Source organism: Pan paniscus, chromosome 18 (genome assembly GCF_029289425.2).
Source record: "Pan paniscus chromosome 18, NHGRI_mPanPan1-v2.0_pri, whole genome shotgun sequence".
NCBI classification, from domain to species: Eukaryota; Metazoa; Chordata; class Mammalia; order Primates; family Hominidae; genus Pan; species Pan paniscus.
The window spans coordinates 90,785,692-90,802,267 of NC_073267.2; the positions used below are offsets into that span (position 1 = coordinate 90,785,692).

General features: G+C 45.1%; 1 protein-coding gene across 1 annotated transcript; it reads left to right on the forward strand.

The window, feature by feature from the left end:
- The first annotated feature begins 2,432 nt into the window (after nucleotides 1-2,432).
- On the forward strand, nucleotides 2,433-11,771 carry ATMIN (ATM interactor). Its single transcript, XM_034940780.4, has 4 exons — nucleotides 2,433-2,810; nucleotides 7,949-8,074; nucleotides 8,874-9,073; nucleotides 9,755-11,771. The coding sequence occupies exons 1-4, from the start codon at nucleotides 2,472-2,474 to the stop codon at nucleotides 11,562-11,564; spliced, it is 2,475 nt and encodes an 824-aa protein (XP_034796671.3). The 5' UTR covers nucleotides 2,433-2,471; the 3' UTR covers nucleotides 11,565-11,771.
- Nucleotides 11,772-16,576: the final 4,805 nt, after the last annotated feature.

Here is a 16,576-nt window from a genome sequence, read left to right on the forward strand (position 1 = left end):
AAAATGCCTTGTTTGGCTGGACGTGGTAACTTGCATCTATAATCCCAGCACTTTCGGAGGCCGAGGCAGGTGGATCACTTGACCCCAAGCTAGCCAACATGGCGAGACCCTGTCTCTTTTGTTTCTTTTTTTTTTTTTTAATTAAAAAAAAAATGCCTCGTCTTACTGCTTTGCAGGGTGGTCTTTCACCTCTTCTTTTTTTTTTTTTTTTTTTTTTTGAGACAGAGTCTTGCTCTGTCACCAGGCTGGAGTACAGTGGTGCGATCTTGGCTCACCACAACCTCCGTCTCCTGGGTTCAAGCGATTCTCCTGCCTCAGCCTCCTGAGTAGCTGGGATTACAGGCGTGCGCACCACACCCGGCTAATTTTTGTATTTTTAGTAGAGATAGGGTTTCACCATGTTGGCCAGGATGGTCTCGATCTCTTGACCTCGTGATCTGCCCTGCCTCGGCCTCCCAAAGTGCTGGGATTACAGGCGTGAGCCACCACGCCTGGCCCTTTCACCTCTTCTTGGTTGACATAAGCAATCAGTTCTACAGCAGATACCAGCTGTGTATGCTCCAGTTCAATTCCAACACTAACTACCTGGCGATATCATCAGACCCCATAGGTTAAGGGCTCAGTCCCACAAAACTGCCACCCACTTCTGAGGCCAGCTGCCAGCCCCAGGTTGTTTCACCTGCGCTTCTGACTAACCAGCTATAAATTGCATTTCCCACAACCCTCTCTTCATGTTCAATTAATTTGCTAGAGCAGCTCACAGAACTCAGGAAGACACATAGACTGACTTCTTACAAGGGATGTTACAAAGGATTCAGATGAAAAGATGCATAGGGCAAGAGCTTCCACGCATGCCCTCTTTGAGTGCGCCTCCCTCCAGGAAACTCCATGCATTCAGCTATCTGGAAGTTCTCCAAACCCATTTCTTTTGGGATTTTATGGAGGCTTCATTACCTAGGAATGATTGATCAGCTTAAGCTTCAGCCCCTGTCTCCTCCCCAGAGGTTGAGGGGGAGGGCTGAAAGTCTCAAGCCTCTAATCCTACCTTGGTCTTTCCAGTGACCAGTCCCATCCTAAAGCTACCTAGGGACTGCGAGTCATCAGTCAACTGATTAGCATACAAAAAAACACCATTTTGCTGATTCCAAGGATTTTAGGAATTGCATGCCAGGACAAAGACCAAATATATACTTCACATTATCACAGTTATCTTGCAAGGCAAAGGGACTTGGCAGTTGGAGAAATTATCCTGGACGATTTGAATGGGCCCAGTGTCATCACAGGGGGCCTCAAGAATAGAAGAATCAGAGGGATCACTACTGAAGAAATCAGAGTGATGTGATGTGACGAAGACTCAACTCACCGTTACTGATTCTGGAGATGGAGGAAGGGTCCGCAAGCCAAGGAATGTAGGCAACCTCTAGAAGCTGGGAAAGGCAAGTGAACAGATTCTCCCCTGGAGCCTTGGGAAGGAATACAGCCCTGCTGACACCTTGATCTTAGCCCAGCAGTCTCATTTCTTTTGACCTCCAGAGCTGGAAGATAATAAATTTTTGTTAGGCAGTAAGTTTGTGGTAATTTATTAATAGCAAGAGAAAACGAATATAGCTGCTAGTATGTAAAAGGTGGAAATTTTCACATAAAACTCTAGCCACACCAAAGATGAGTAGCAGCTGCCCCCTTTTAATAAAGGATGTGTTTCCAATTTCACTGCAGTCCTCACCCCTCCCTTTTGTCTACCCCAGCCTCCTATGTCCATTTACATGAACTACCCAGTCTAAGTTTTGTAATCGTATACTGAACTACAGTGTCTCCCAAACAGTAATCCTAATTTCAGCAGCTAAAATAGAAGCAAGCAAATCCAGCCTTCTTAAAATGATTAACCCTATCTATAATAACAATCCTTTCATTTGTATAGTGTGGTCTAGGTCAAGTTACTTAATTTATATAAGCCTAAATGCCCTTCTCTGCACAAGGTGGGGCAAGTTACAGTACATACCCGCTACAGTCGTTTTGAAGACAAAATGAGACACAGCATGAAAAGTGCATCCACCAGACCCACCTGGTACCCAGTAAGGCCTAGGTAATAAACAACGGCGGAAATTAGTGTACTTCTGCCTCACCTGCCACTAGACATTTGGGTTGTTTCTAATCTTTGGGAAGTAAACGCATTGCTCAACGTATTGCTTTTTCTTTTATGTGACTACTGCCTGAAGTCACTTTCCTAAGAAGAATGGAACGATTAGAGAGGCGGGGCAATACCTTTTACCTGCTGGCAGGTGAAATTTCGCCTCCTGGCGGCGTCACCTGAAGTCCTCTCCCTCCAAGGCGCGCCCTCCGCGGCCGGCAGGGGGCGCCGCGGCCGCCTGGGCCCGCCGGATGCTAACAAGCCTGGCGGCCTCGCCCCCTGCCGGAAGTGGCTGCGGCGGGGGCGGGGCCTGCGAGCTGGGCCCGGCGGCCGTGCGGGAGCCATGGCGGCCTCGGAGGCGGCGGCGGCGGCGGCGGGGTCCGCGGCTCTGGCGGCGAGTGCCCGGGCCGTCCCGGCGGCCACGAGAGGAGCCGCCGCCGCCGCCTCGGGCCCGTGGGTGCCCCCGGGACCCCGACTGAGGGGCAGCCGGCCGCGGCCCGCGGGGGCGACGCAGCAGCCCGCGGTCCCCGCGCCGCCGGCGGGGGAGCTGATCCAGCCGTCGGTGAGCGAGCTGTCCCGGGCCGTGCGGACCAACATCCTGTGCACCGTGCGCGGCTGCGGCAAGATCCTGCCCAACAGCCCCGCGCTCAACATGCACCTAGTCAAGAGCCACCGCCTGCAGGTGAGCCCGACGCGGCCGGCGGCCCGGGGGGCCGGGCCTGGCTCCAACAAAGCGCCCGGCGCCGGCGCGCGAAGCCGGCCTCGGGGGGACGAGCGCCCTGCGCGCTGCCGCTGCCCCACCGGCCTCTGCCCTCCCCGGCCGGAGGCGGCTCTCGAACCCACGCGGCAGGCCCCGCAGGTGCGGCCTCTGGCGGGGAGGAGGAGCTGGGAGCCCCGGGTCCGCCGTACGCGCCAGTTCCCTGGTTCCCTGGCTCCCTGGCCCCGAGTGTCGTGCCGGACGCCGGCCCAGGCTTTTTACACGTTTTTGCCCGTGAGTTCTTAACGGCGTTTTGGCGAGGGACGCATCGTCTCCATTATATTAATGAGAAACAGATTATGCAACCTAGATGATGCGGGGCTTTAAACCGGGGCCTCTGGTTCTGAAGCCCTGTGCTTGCCACCACACCCACAATGCCGCCCTTAGGTCCTGCCCAGTGGACTGTATGTGCCAAAATAACTAGAAGAGAGGGTTTTAAATGTTCTCACCACCAAGAGACAATACGTTTGAGGTCAAGGACATGTTAAATACTCTGACTTGATGACTATGCGATGTATATGTCCATCCATGCTGCACACCGCAGCCCATCAGTAGGAATAATTACTGTGTGTCGATTATGAATAAAAAATGTTTTAAAGGAGCGGTAGCTTTGCCTCTAAACACCATCAGTCAGTTTCACGGTGTTGGTAAGATCAGCTCAGGACTGAGACCTAAGGGAAATTGCCCCTGCGTCTCTTCTTTAAGAGGGGGACACAGTAAATACACCATGACAATAGTCTCAACAACCCTCCACGTTATGCAAAACAGGGCAGTCATTTTCAACCTTGGGACACATCTGTGACAAGCTTATTAAAAATCCAGATGTCCAGCCCCACCCCGGACCTATTAAGTCACAATCTCTCAGTCATTACAATGGCAAGTTTCCTTCCACCACTCTAGGCCAGCAGTGACATAATTCAAAAGCGCAAGTCATTGAAAGCAGTTCTGCGAATATGTAGCTTTTGATGATCAGGAGTAAATTTAGAGTACCCAGAGTATTGCATGTTCTGTCTGCCCATAGTCAGGCTTCTGATAAGAATTTAACAGCAGAAAACTCTGAGGTTGTAGTCTCTAGTAGGACAGATGTGTCGCCAATGAAGAGTGATCTGCTCTTACCACCATCTAAACCGGGATGCGACAACGTTCTCAAATGAAGATCAGGGAGCCAGTCAGGAAATGTACCTGAGGTATGCTGAGGAAGACCCTGCAGGTGGGGCCGAATTGTTGGACTGAAAAGCTCTGGATTTCTTTCAGCACACAAGTGTAACTCTGGAATGGCTTTCAACCTATTGTTTTGTTTTCATACTAAATTTTAACTAAATCCTTTTTTTCCCTGTTGTTTTTGTGTTCGTTTGTTTTTGAGACAGTCTCACTCCATCACCCAGGCTGGAGTGCAATGGCGCCATCTCAGCTCACTGTAACCTCTGCCTCCAGGGTTCAAGCAATTCTCCTGCCTCAGCCTCCCTAGTAGCTGGCATTACAGGCACCTGCCACCACACCCTGCTAATTTTGTTTTGTATTTTTAGTAGAGACAGGTTTCACCATGATGGCCAGCTTGGTCTCGAACTCCTGACCCTCAGGTGATCCACCCACCTCAGCCTCTTAAAGTGCTGGGATTCCAGGTGTGAGCCACCACGACCGACCTAAATCCTTTATTTAATCATAACTTAGGTGGATGAACTATTTCTTAATAGTTTCTATTGTTCCTTTCTGTGGAGTTGCTTTTAGGAGCTCTAGCTCTTTAAAGACCCTGGTAAACATCTGTTGAACATAAAGATACCATTTGCTTTTCAGGACTGGTTAGTATACAGTAGGTTTGTTTCTAATTATGTTGGGTTTTTTGTTTTGTTTTGTTTGAGACAGAGTCTCACTCTGTCGCCCAGGCTGGAGTGGCAGTGGTGCGATCTTGGATCACTGCAACCTCTGCCTTCCAGGTTCAAGCGAGTCTCCTGCCTCAGCCACCCTAGTAGCTGGGATTACAGGTGCATACCACCACGCCCAGCTAATTTTTGTATTTTTAGTAGAGGTGGGGTTTCACCATGTTGGCCAGGCTGGTCTCGAACTCCTGACCTCGAGTGATCCACCCGCCTCAGCCTCCCAAAGGGCTGGGATTACGGGTGTGAGCCACTGTGCCCAGCCAGGGCAAACTTTTTTTTAGCAGGAATTATACCTCACCAGATCCATCATTTTTTTCTTGACAAGCAGACTGACTTTCCTGTCTTGTCCTGGCTTTCTAACCGCAGTGCCCAGTGGCCCCTGAGCAGCTCCTGTCTCGGTGTCTTCCTTTAATGAAGGTTGTCTGTGTGATGCAATAGCCATCTATATGATGGTGCCCAGTATGGAGATCTGTACCCTGTCTGGTTACTACATAGAAGGCTTTTCAGGGTCTTGCTCTGTTACCCAGGTTGCTGTCAGGCTCTTGAGCTCAAGTGATCCTCCTGCTTTAGCCTCCCCAGTAGCTGAGACTATAGGCTCCTGCCACCATGCCCTGCCTCAAACATTGTTCTTTTTGTTTGTTTGTTTGAGACAGTCTCACTCTGTCGCCCAGACTGGAGTGCAGTGGCATGATCTCGGCTCACTGCAACTTCGGCCTCTCGGGTTCAAGCAGTTCTCTTGCCTCAGCCTCCCGAGTAGTTGGGACTACAGGCACGCTCCACCACGCCCGACTAATTTTTGTTTTATTAGTAGAAACAGGGTTTCGCCATGTTGGTCGGGCTGGTCTTGAACTCCTGACCTCAAGTGATCCGCCCGCTTCAGCCTCCCAAAGTACTGGGATTACAAGAGTGAGCCACTGCGCCAGGCCTCAAACATCAATGTTGATACCTGTTTTCAAAGTACTGGAAGAAGGTAGGGGGAAGGACAAGAAACCGGGAGGAAGGCTGGCTGGGAAGCTATCTTAGGTTTTAAGAGCTGTGTTGACCAGACACTCCATCCACTTTCTGCCCTGAGTATCTTATTGGCAGGTTTTCTTATAGTCAGTGGAAATTTTCGGTCTTAGTTACAGCTGCTTGCATAATTTCTTTCATTGTTTATATATTTTCTAGATTATATTTTCTTCCCCTCCCCACTAGTTGCTGTTGGTTCTTATTTTATTCTAATCTTTCTTCCCAAAACACCCCACCCCCAACCAGATCTTCCCTTCTTAACATAAATGATGAGCAACGAGGATGGGTGAGAATGAGGAATTGGATTGCAAGCTGTAGAGTATGTGCCGCCTTCTGGTTTGATGTGGGTGCCTAAGGTATATGGCCATATTCCATATCCTGTAAGGAAATCCAGAAATCTAGCCCAGCCTTGTGTATGGTGGGATTCATGGAGAAATGAAAGCTATGAGGATTCAGGGGCAGGAAGAGCAGAAGTAAATGTACATTTTTTTATTCCTAGAGATTCTTTTGTTCCTTGTGTGTGAAAGCAGTGGAGGGGACAGGCAGGCACTTAAAGAACCTCTTATCAAGCAACATTTATATTGTAAAACATGGCTTACAGGATTTTGTGTTATTTTTAGTCGAGAGGTTTGTTTTTAATGATTTGCCAGAAACTTTTTAAGGAAAGGAAAGGTTCCAAGTTGCTCTATAGACTATATTGTACAAAGATTTCTAATTTTAAATTTAGAATAAGATGACAAAGCAAACCGTTTCCTTCTTGGATGCTTTCTCGGAAGGCAGTCAGGTGGTGCTAGAGTAGCTAGACAGACAGTTTTTCCTAGTTTTTGCTACAGTTCTTACAATCCTTTCTTTTCACCCTCTACTCTTCAACTGTGTCTTACTTTTCCTCTTGTATATTTTCTTTCTGTCTTGTTACTGGATTGTTTCCTCTCACAGGTTCTCTTTTCAGTTATGCGCACAAAAGATACAGTAGAAAAAGTCCAGTGCATTTTATTCTTGAAAGTATATAGAACTTCAGAATAAAAACACCACTTTCTCACTGCACTTCCATTTTATCGTGCCATCACCATTTCTCATCTGAGCCATCCTACCCTTGAGCTTATTCTCTGAGGACAGAAATGGGAAGAAGGCCCCAGAAGCAGTGGGTGGGGGTGGGAGGAGGCTGCTGTGCTGGTGAGTGGTGGGGTGTTGGCTCTCAGAAAACAGGAGCATGGACAGTGTCAGCTTGTTGCCATGACAGTGAGGTTATTAACATCCACTTAGACTGTCTTCAGTGGTCTCTTACCCAGGCATGATAGTTTTGGCTTAGATGGCTACCTGAAGAGATTCAGTATAATGCTACCAGTTTTTATTGAACATTTATTCTGTTCAAAACATTCCCAAAGGCAACAGAAGATACAAATAAATCTCTGCCCATGAAAAGGTGTGGGGGGCATTAGAAGGTGTTCTCTTAGGTGTAATGAAGTAATGAGAGAAGAAAAAGTAGTTTGAAGCTATGGAGTAAGGGACTTTGAGTATCCCAGGCTCAAAAAGTTGGGACTTGAACAGTACGGGGGTGCTGCTGAAAACGTTTGAGGGAGGTAATGACATGATCGAAGCTATACTTGAGAAAGGTGAATCTGATAAAGTATGAGTGAAAAAGAGACTGAAGGTCTAGAAATTAGATTGAGGCTAATGACAAAATCCACATAAATAGGAGGACTTGAACGAAGGGACACTTAGAAGAGGACAGGAGATAGTAAAAGGCATTCAATGATGAGAGCACACACTACAGGGGAGCATGAGGGAGGTTGGAAAGGATAATGAAAGGATTACCAAGCTTCACTGACGATGTGTTTGAAATGAGCAGGAATCTTGTAGTGATCCTAATCCGTGGTTTTCTGGAGCATTTCACAGCCTAGGAACATACAAGGGGGGCATCTCCCTGGAATGTAAATTGACTAAGAGGAATTCAATAATGGTCAAATGAATGCAGGATTTTAGAGTCTTGCTTAGTATTCTCACCACATTTCGTTTAATCTACTCATACTCTTTTTCTCTTACTGCTGACACTAGATGGAAAAACTCTTAATTAAAAGTATTTCACAAAATGTGCTCGTTTTCAGTCATTCCGTTTCCACTCCAGCCTGTTGTGTTGGTTTTTTGAAATAATAATTTAAAGTAATTTTCCTTTTGCAGGATGGCATAGTCAATCCAACAATAAGAAAAGATTTGAAAACTGGACCGAAATTCTACTGCTGTCCAATTGAAGGCTGCCCCAGAGGCCCTGAGAGACCGTTTTCTCAGTTTTCTCTCGTAAAACAGGTACTCTCTACTTCTCTGAGGATGAGATACAGATGCTAAAAACCTATTGTGCATTCTGATTACTTAGCAGACATAACTACAGAATCGAGTAGACAGCTGCTTGTGAGGGGAGATGCCTGCGTGTCTCCCAGTTGGTATAAACCTGAGTATGCTGTCACACAACTGGAGGGAAAAGCGGCACAGTCTGGAGGGAATATGTCTAGAAGTGAGTTAAAATACAGAGAGAGAGAGTAAACCAGTTCAGCAAAGAATGAGAAAATGTTTGCTGGCAGATCTCCTGTGTGAGTCTGCATACCTCCAAGGGCCCAGCGCAAAGGCACAAAGGAACTGTTCTCCCAGGGGAATAAGAACCTGCAGAATCCAGGAAAAGAGTTTTGGAAGCCGCAATCTTAAGAGGAGGGAGGGCCCCAGTGACTGGGACAAGAGGTGATTCAGAACTGGAAGAGATTGGCATCTGAAATGTTCCCCTGAGGGTCTGCTGGAGGGCGTCCTGAGAAGAGCATTGTAAAGACATTTTTTTCTTGCGTGCAGCACTTACAGATCAGAGTGTAAATGCTGGGGACCATAGATGTTTCCAAAACAATCTCCTCACTTTTCACAAAGCAAAAGCAACAAGAAGAGGCATATATATAATTAACTGCGATGTGCCTGCTTTTACATTCTTTTGACTTAGACTGCTGTATTTTATGTTATTTATATTAAAAGTGTAAAATCATTATTAATTTGGGTGTATGATGGTTTCTGAAATGTTTTGACCAGTTGCTGTTTTTCACCTTAGTCCCTTCTCCGTTCTTCCTAGCACTTTATGAAAATGCATGCTGAGAAGAAGCACAAATGTAGTAAGTGCAGCAATTCGTACGGTACAGAATGGGACCTGAAAAGACATGCAGAGGACTGTGGCAAGACCTTCCGGTGCACATGCGGCTGTCCCTACGCCAGTAGAACAGCACTGCAGTCTCACATCTACCGAACTGGGCACGAGATACCTGCAGAACACAGGTGAAGGGAAAGAAATGATGGCACAAAATCAGTAGCTATGGGAAGCATTTCAGATGAAACATCCTGGAGAGCCAGTGGTGTGGGGAGAAAAAAGGAATCTTAGAAAATGTGTGACGTGGAAGAAGGAAGCTTTTGAAAATGGAAGCAGGTCTTGCAAATGACACGTCTGGGCCTGAAATCTTGACCCAATTGTTCCCCCTATTTTTTTCTGCCAGCCCTCTTTGAGAGTCCCTTGTTATTTCCATTTGAAAATCTCAGCTTCCAGAATTTTCTATTAGAGGGAACCAAACTGCCAACAAATAAGTTTTATCATGAAACTGTTCTTCATTTAAAGGTCAAATTTTCATTTAGTGTGATAGCTTCCTGCCTTAGAAATGATAGCACTTGCATTATGTAAGTCTTTTAGCTTCTTTTGGCTTAAAGATCTGAGTTGAGTTCTAGTACTTAGAGCTTAACAAAAAAAAGGTATGTTTCCTCCTTCTCTGTTTGCATGTTTCTGAAAGTTCACCTGCCATAATAGGACCAACTCCCAGAGTTGCGAAAGAATGGATTTATCTTGTCTGGGTTGAATATGACCTCTGCTATAGATGGGGGAAATGGCATTTGTAAGTGAGGATAGAGTGTCGTGGTCGAAGAAAGTTGTATTTTAAGGTTTTCTTTTTGCTCTGTCATTGTTTTCAGGGACCCACCTAGTAAGAAAAGGAAAATGGAAAACTGTGCACAAAACCAGAAGTTATCCAACAAGACCATTGAATCACTGAACAACCAACCAATCCCTAGACCAGACACTCAAGAACTAGAATCTTCAGAAATAAAGCTAGAACCATCTTTTGAAGACTCTTGTGGCTCTAACACTGACAAGCAGACTCTTACAACACCACCGAGATATCCTCAGAAGTTGCTTTTACCAAAGCCCAAAGTGGCTTTGGTTAAACTACCCGTGATGCAGTTTTCTGTCATGCCTGTCTTTGTGCCTACAGCCGACTCCTCAGCCCACCCTGTGGTGTTAGGTGTTGATCAGGGCTCTGCCACAGGGGCTGTGCACTTACTGCCCTTGACAGTAGGAACCCTGATCCTCGGCCTAGATTCAGAGGCTTGCTCTCTTAAGGAGAGCCTACCTCTTTTCAAAATTGCTAATCCTATTGCTGGTGAGCCAGTAAGTACTGGTGTTCAGGTGAACTTTGGTAAAAGTCCATCTAATCCTTTACAAGAACTAGGGAACACGTGTCAAAAGAACAGCATTTCTTCAATCAACGTGCAGACAGATCTGTCTTATGCCTCACAAAACTTTATACCTTCTGCACAGTGGGCCACTGCTGATTCCTCTGTGTCATCTTGTTCTCAAACTGATTTGTCGTTTGATTCTCAAGTGTCTCTTCCCATTAGTGTTCACACTCAGACATTTTTGCCCAGCTCTAAGGTAACTTCATCTATAGCTGCTCAGACTGATGCATTTATGGACACCTGTTTCCAGTCAGGTGGGGTCTCCAGAGAAACTCAAACCAGTGGGATAGAAAGTCCAACGGATGACCATGTACAGATGGACCAAGCTGGAATATGCGGAGACATTTTTGAGAGTGTTCATTCATCATATAATGTTGCTACAGGTAACATTATAAGCAACAGTTTAGTAGCAGAGACAGTAACTCATAGTTTGTTACCTCAGAATGAGCCTAAGACTTTAAATCAAGATATTGAGAAATCTGCACCAATTATAAACTTCAGTGCACAGAATAGTATGCTTCCTTCACAGAACATGACAGATAATCAGACCCAAACCATAGATTTATTAAGTGATTTGGAAAACATCTTGTCAAGTAATCTGCCTGCTCAGACATTGGATCATCGTAGTCTTTTGTCTGACACAAATCCTGGACCTGACACCCAGCTCCCATCTGGCCCAGCCCAGAACCCTGGAATCGATTTTGATATCGAAGAGTTCTTTTCGGCCTCAAATATCCAGACTCAAACTGAAGAGAGTGAACTTAGCACCATGACCACCGAGCCAGTCTTGGAGTCACTGGACATAGAGACTCAAACGGACTTCTTACTCGCAGATACCTCTGCTCAGTCCTATGGGTGTAGGGGAAATTCTAACTTCTTAGGCCTTGAGATGTTTGACACACAGACACAGACAGACTTAAACTTTTTCTTAGACAGTAGCCCTCATCTGCCTCTGGGAAGTATTCTGAAACACTCCAGCTTTTCCACGAGTACTGATTCATCTGACACAGAGACCCAAACTGAAGGAATCTCCACTGCTAAAAATACACCTGCTCTAGAAAGCAAAGTTCAGTTGAACAGTACAGAAACACAGACCATGAGTTCTGGGTTTGAAACCCTGGGGAGCTTGTTCTTCACCAGCAACGAAACTCAGACAGCAATGGATGACTTTCTTCTGGCTGATCTGGCCTGGAACACGATGGAGTCTCAGTTCAGCTCTGTAGAAACCCAGACTTCTGCGGAACCACACACAGTCTCCAACTTCTAAAACTAACGGTGGAGTCCATGTGTGAAATGGCATCTACCATTTCCTCTGGATTAAAACTACGGACTGGGGACAATAGTATTAATTCGATTGAATGTGGCTGATGATGCAGTTGCTTAGCTTCTTTGTGGTTCTTTGCCTTTTGTACTTGTAAACAGAAATTTGTGTATAAATGTGAGTGTATTATAAAGTTTGAGATGTTGATCTAAATTGTTTTTGTGTTGCCTACATTTGCCTTTTCACAGCTAGTCTTTTCATGTTAAAAAAAAAATGTATTTCCTACCTATAAAACCTATGTAGCCATTTAGCTGAAGCCCAGCTCACCAGGTTTAAGGGTACAAACTTCTCAAATCTTCAAAACATCTTAGTCAAAGTGTAATATACTTAAACTGCACCTAAAATATCTTTGGCAGTGCTTGTTAGAAATTCCTGATTCCTGTTACTAATCACTAAAGAAACCGGATGCTGCCACCGTAGGATTTAAGCAGTAGTGCTTCCATGCTCTTAAGACTCCTGCTGCCTGGACCTTCGTCAGCTTTGACACCTCTTTTCTGATTTAAAGACACCAAGGAAAACTACAACTGCCTTTAGCTTTGAAGCAGTTTTCATGTAATCAATGCCACCTCTTCGCTACATGAACTACTATTGATACCAGCATACAAGTGTATAGCACTTCACACACAAGAGGTTTATTGATGTAAAATTATCGGCTAGGGAAACAGCAGCGGGCCAGGTGTGGTGGATTACCCCTGTAATCCCAGCATTTTGGGAGGCCAAAGCAGGACGACCACTTGAGCTCAGTTCAACACCAGCTTGGGCAACATAAGAAGACCGTGTCTCTGGAAATTTTTTTTTTTTTTTTAATTAGCCAGGCACAGTGGCTTGCGCCTGTGATCCCAGCTACTTGGGAGGCTGAGGTGAGAGGATCACTCGAGGAGGTTGGGGCTGCCATGAGCCATGGTCATGGCACTGTACTCTAACCTGGGTAACAGGGCAAGACGCTATCTCAAAAAAAAAAAAAAAAAAAAAAAGGCGCCAGCAACAAGCACGTAGTGTAGTGTTCCTGCTAAATGAGCGTAGGTTATCCAAACCTTGGGAACGGAGTTATGGAAACATGCCTATGACTTCATCTTGGGGTGTGTCCTATGAAGATCCTTTCTGCTCTCCACAGTAGGCCAGAGTTGGGGGCTCTGGAGCTGTTTCGCCAAGTGCATCCACAAGCTGGATCTGAGTTTTCTCACTCTAAAATTAAACAAGAAAAAAAGTGGGAAAAGGGCATCCCCCATTAGGTTTCAATACTTTGCACTTCTACTAAGCTTGATAGGGCAGGAGTGCAATCTACAATTATTTTAAAGTGAATTTCCTTCCATTCACCATTCTTTATCTTTTCTTTGAATAAGAAAAAATATCTAGCAAGGATATTACTTGTGCCTTGAGGCTAGCAATTACAGGATAGATTCATCTAAAATATGGTATTCTGCATTTTGGTTTTTTTTTTAAGTGAATAATACCAGTCTTCAAAGAAAACAAGGTGAAGACCTATTGCTTCAATAATCAAGAATGCTTTCTGTGTTTTGAGGTAGGACCATGATCAAGTATGCTTTGGGGATTTTCTGTATTTAGGAGATCCTGGATTCTTAATTGTTGGCTAAGTTCCAGTCAAGTAGGAATCAGTGCAGCCTGTAAGTTCTCCACATTGACACACACACACACACACACACACACACACACACACACACACACACACACGACATGCTCCTTTCTGTGGCACATGCCTGTATTACTGAAAGCTAAATCCTCAAAACCTAGTAAGGGGACTAATGATTCATTAAAGTAAATTGATGGTTTTGCTACTAATTCCTATCCCATACATTTGACACAAAAGTGTTGGTAATGGATAAATAACATATCCTGGGCAGATGAGCTCAACCTAGTAGGTAAGACTTTGCTTTGGTCACAGTTGCCTATGAGTGTGGGTTTCAAAAGAAACATAAAGCCTTAACTTAGAATTTCATTATGTTTTAGAATCATCACTGCCTTAATATTCAAGCATCTATTTAAGTCCTAATAAAGGAGAAATGCATGTTTATGGCTTTTTTGTAAATATAAATGCAGTGATCTATGGCTTAAAAATTTTGTTTCTGTGACAATGTTTGTAAATCTAGCCAATAGAGTCATTTACAGAAGAAAAATGAGCATGTAATAATACAAGAACTGTTTCCCCCTCTAAACCTGAACCTGAATTATTTGTAAAAACTGAAATTTAATGATTAAAGAGAAGCCAGAATTGTACCCTTTTTTGTGAATTCTTGAACGTACTCATAAATATGACTTATTGTATTGCCTTAAGTTTTCACACTCATTGTCTTTCGAAAGCCATATGATAAAATGATTTTATTTAATCATACCCAGTTATTTTCATTGTTTTTTCTTTTGTTCATGAAAATATGCTAACAATTTTCCTAGAAAAGACACTCCAGGTAATACCAGCCAGATGGCTGACTAGAGGTCCCTAATGCTTGTTGCCCCCACAGAAAAGGACCAAAACAACAAATAGAATACATTTTGACTAGAGTATCTAAAAGAAAATGAGGCCTGGCATGGTGGCTCACGCCTGTAATCCCAGCACTTTGGGAGGCTGAGGCGGGTGGATCACCTGAGGTCAGAAGTTCGAGACTGGCCTGGCCAACATGGTGAAACCCCATCTCTACTAAAAATGCAATAATTAGCTGGGCGTGATGGTGCATGCCTGTAATCCTAGCTACTCAGGAGGCTGAGGCAGGAGAATCGCTTGAACCTGGGAGGCAGAGGTTGCAGTGAGCCAAGCCTGCACCACTGTACTCCACCCTGGGTGGCAAAGTGAGACTCTGTCTCAAAAAAAAGAAAAAAAAAAAATGCTGGAGTATATCAGGGGAGTGGTGGAGAACCTGTGGCACACAGAGACTCAGGACGGCCAGAGAGAGAAGGGAGCGAAATACCCTGCTCTGCCACCCCGTCTCCCCAGTCAGGATGAGCTCAGAACCAAGATGGATTTCTGCCTGGGGGAAAAGGAAGGCAGAAGGTCGCCAACAGGTCCCATTACCACCACAGACACCTGTAGTCTTTTCTGCTGGAGAATCCTGCAGTTCTCTCAAGCCCTGAGCCCAGTTTAGAAAGCATCCTCGAATTCACATGACTGCATTACTGCAGAGAAAAAGCCCACATTGTGACCCAAGCTACTACAGCATGGCACCATTTTCAACCTGGACCCACTGCTCTAGGGGACAGTAACCACTGCATCTCTCCATTCCTGAGGCTCTGCTATCACTACACCACCTCACACACAGCAGTGCAGCATCCTCCAGCTGAGGTGCTACAGCTCCCTACTCCTTGGGAACAAGCTGCCCAAGAGCTGCTCCATCTTAACCATCTTCGCGGCAGCACAGTCCTGAACTCAGCTACTCAGAACCTAGGCCTAGCAGAACAGCCATGACCCTAGCACCCAAGCCCATGCAGTGCCCTGCCTCCAAAGGAACAGGAAGTGTTGCTCAGTGGGGAAGCCAAGCTCAAGCCAGTGGACCAGCCCTGCATCCCCTCAGCATGTAAAAAGCCGATACTCCATCCACAAAGGAGCCATACTCAACCCAGGATGCCAGCCACACAGTCTACTGCAGCCTAGGCCACTGAGGCACTTGTAGGCATTGCTGACATTGATTACAGCTGAAGAACCTGCATGAAGACCACACTACTACTGTACCCATACAGAACCAAAGCCAGTGTGCCTTACTCAACTGATACTTAGGCCCCATCTGCACATTAAAGCCTTTCCCTATGAAAGCCACTCCATAGAACTGGAAAAGGCAGCTGATCCATCAGCTGCAAAGAAATCAACATAGGAACACAAGAAGCATGAAAAAGCAAACAAATATGACACCACCAAAGAAACACGATAATTCTCCAATAACTGACCCCAAAGTTAGATAGAAATTTATGAATTTCTTGAAAAGAAATTCAAAATAATGATCTTGAGGAAGCTCAGCAAGACACAAGAGAATACAGATAAGCAAAATAATTCTTGATCTGAATGAGAAATTCAAGAGAGACAGATATTTTTAAAAAAGAACAGAAATCTGATCTGAAGACTTTAATGAATGAAATAAAAAATACAATTGAGGGCTTCAACAGCAGACTAGATCAAGCAGAAAAAAAAAAAATTCCATTTTTTTTTTGAGACAGAGTCTCCCTCTGTCACCGAGGCTGGAGTGCAGTGGTGCCATCTTGGTGCACTGCAACTTCCACCTCCTGGGTTCAAGCGGTTCTCGTGCCTCAGCCTCCTGAGTATCTTGGATTACAGGTGTTTGCCACCACGCCTGGCTAATTTTTGTATTTTTAGTAGAGAGGAGGGTTCATCATGTTGGCTAGTCTGGTCCTGAACTCCTGACCTCAGGTGATCTGCCTGCCTCAACCTCCCAAAGTGCTGGGATTACAGGTGTGAGCCACCGCACCCAGCCAGAAAATAAAAAGAATTTCTGAATTTGAAGACAGCTCTTTTGAAATAACACATTCAAAGGGAATAAAGAGAGAATGAAAAAGAGTGAAGAAAGCTGACAGGACTTATGGGGACATCATTAAGAGAACAGATACTCACATTATGAGATTTTCGGAGGGAGATGGAGAAAGGCACAGAAAGCTTATTTAATGAAATAATAGCTGAAAACTTCCAAAGTCCTGGAAGAGATATATGGACATCCAGATCCATGGCACTCAAAGAATCCCAAATAGATTCAACCCAAAGAGGTCCTCTCAGAGGCACATTGTAATCAAACTGTAAAAATTCAAAGACACAGAGTTTTAAAAACAGCAAGAGAAAAGCATCAAATCATATATAAGGGAATCTCCATTACACTATCAACAGATTTCTCAGAAGAAACCTTGAAGCCCAGGAAAGAATGGGATGATATAGTCAATGTTCTGAAAGAAAAAAAAACAAAAACAAAAACTGCCACCCAAGAATGTTATACCCTGAATGAAAGTGA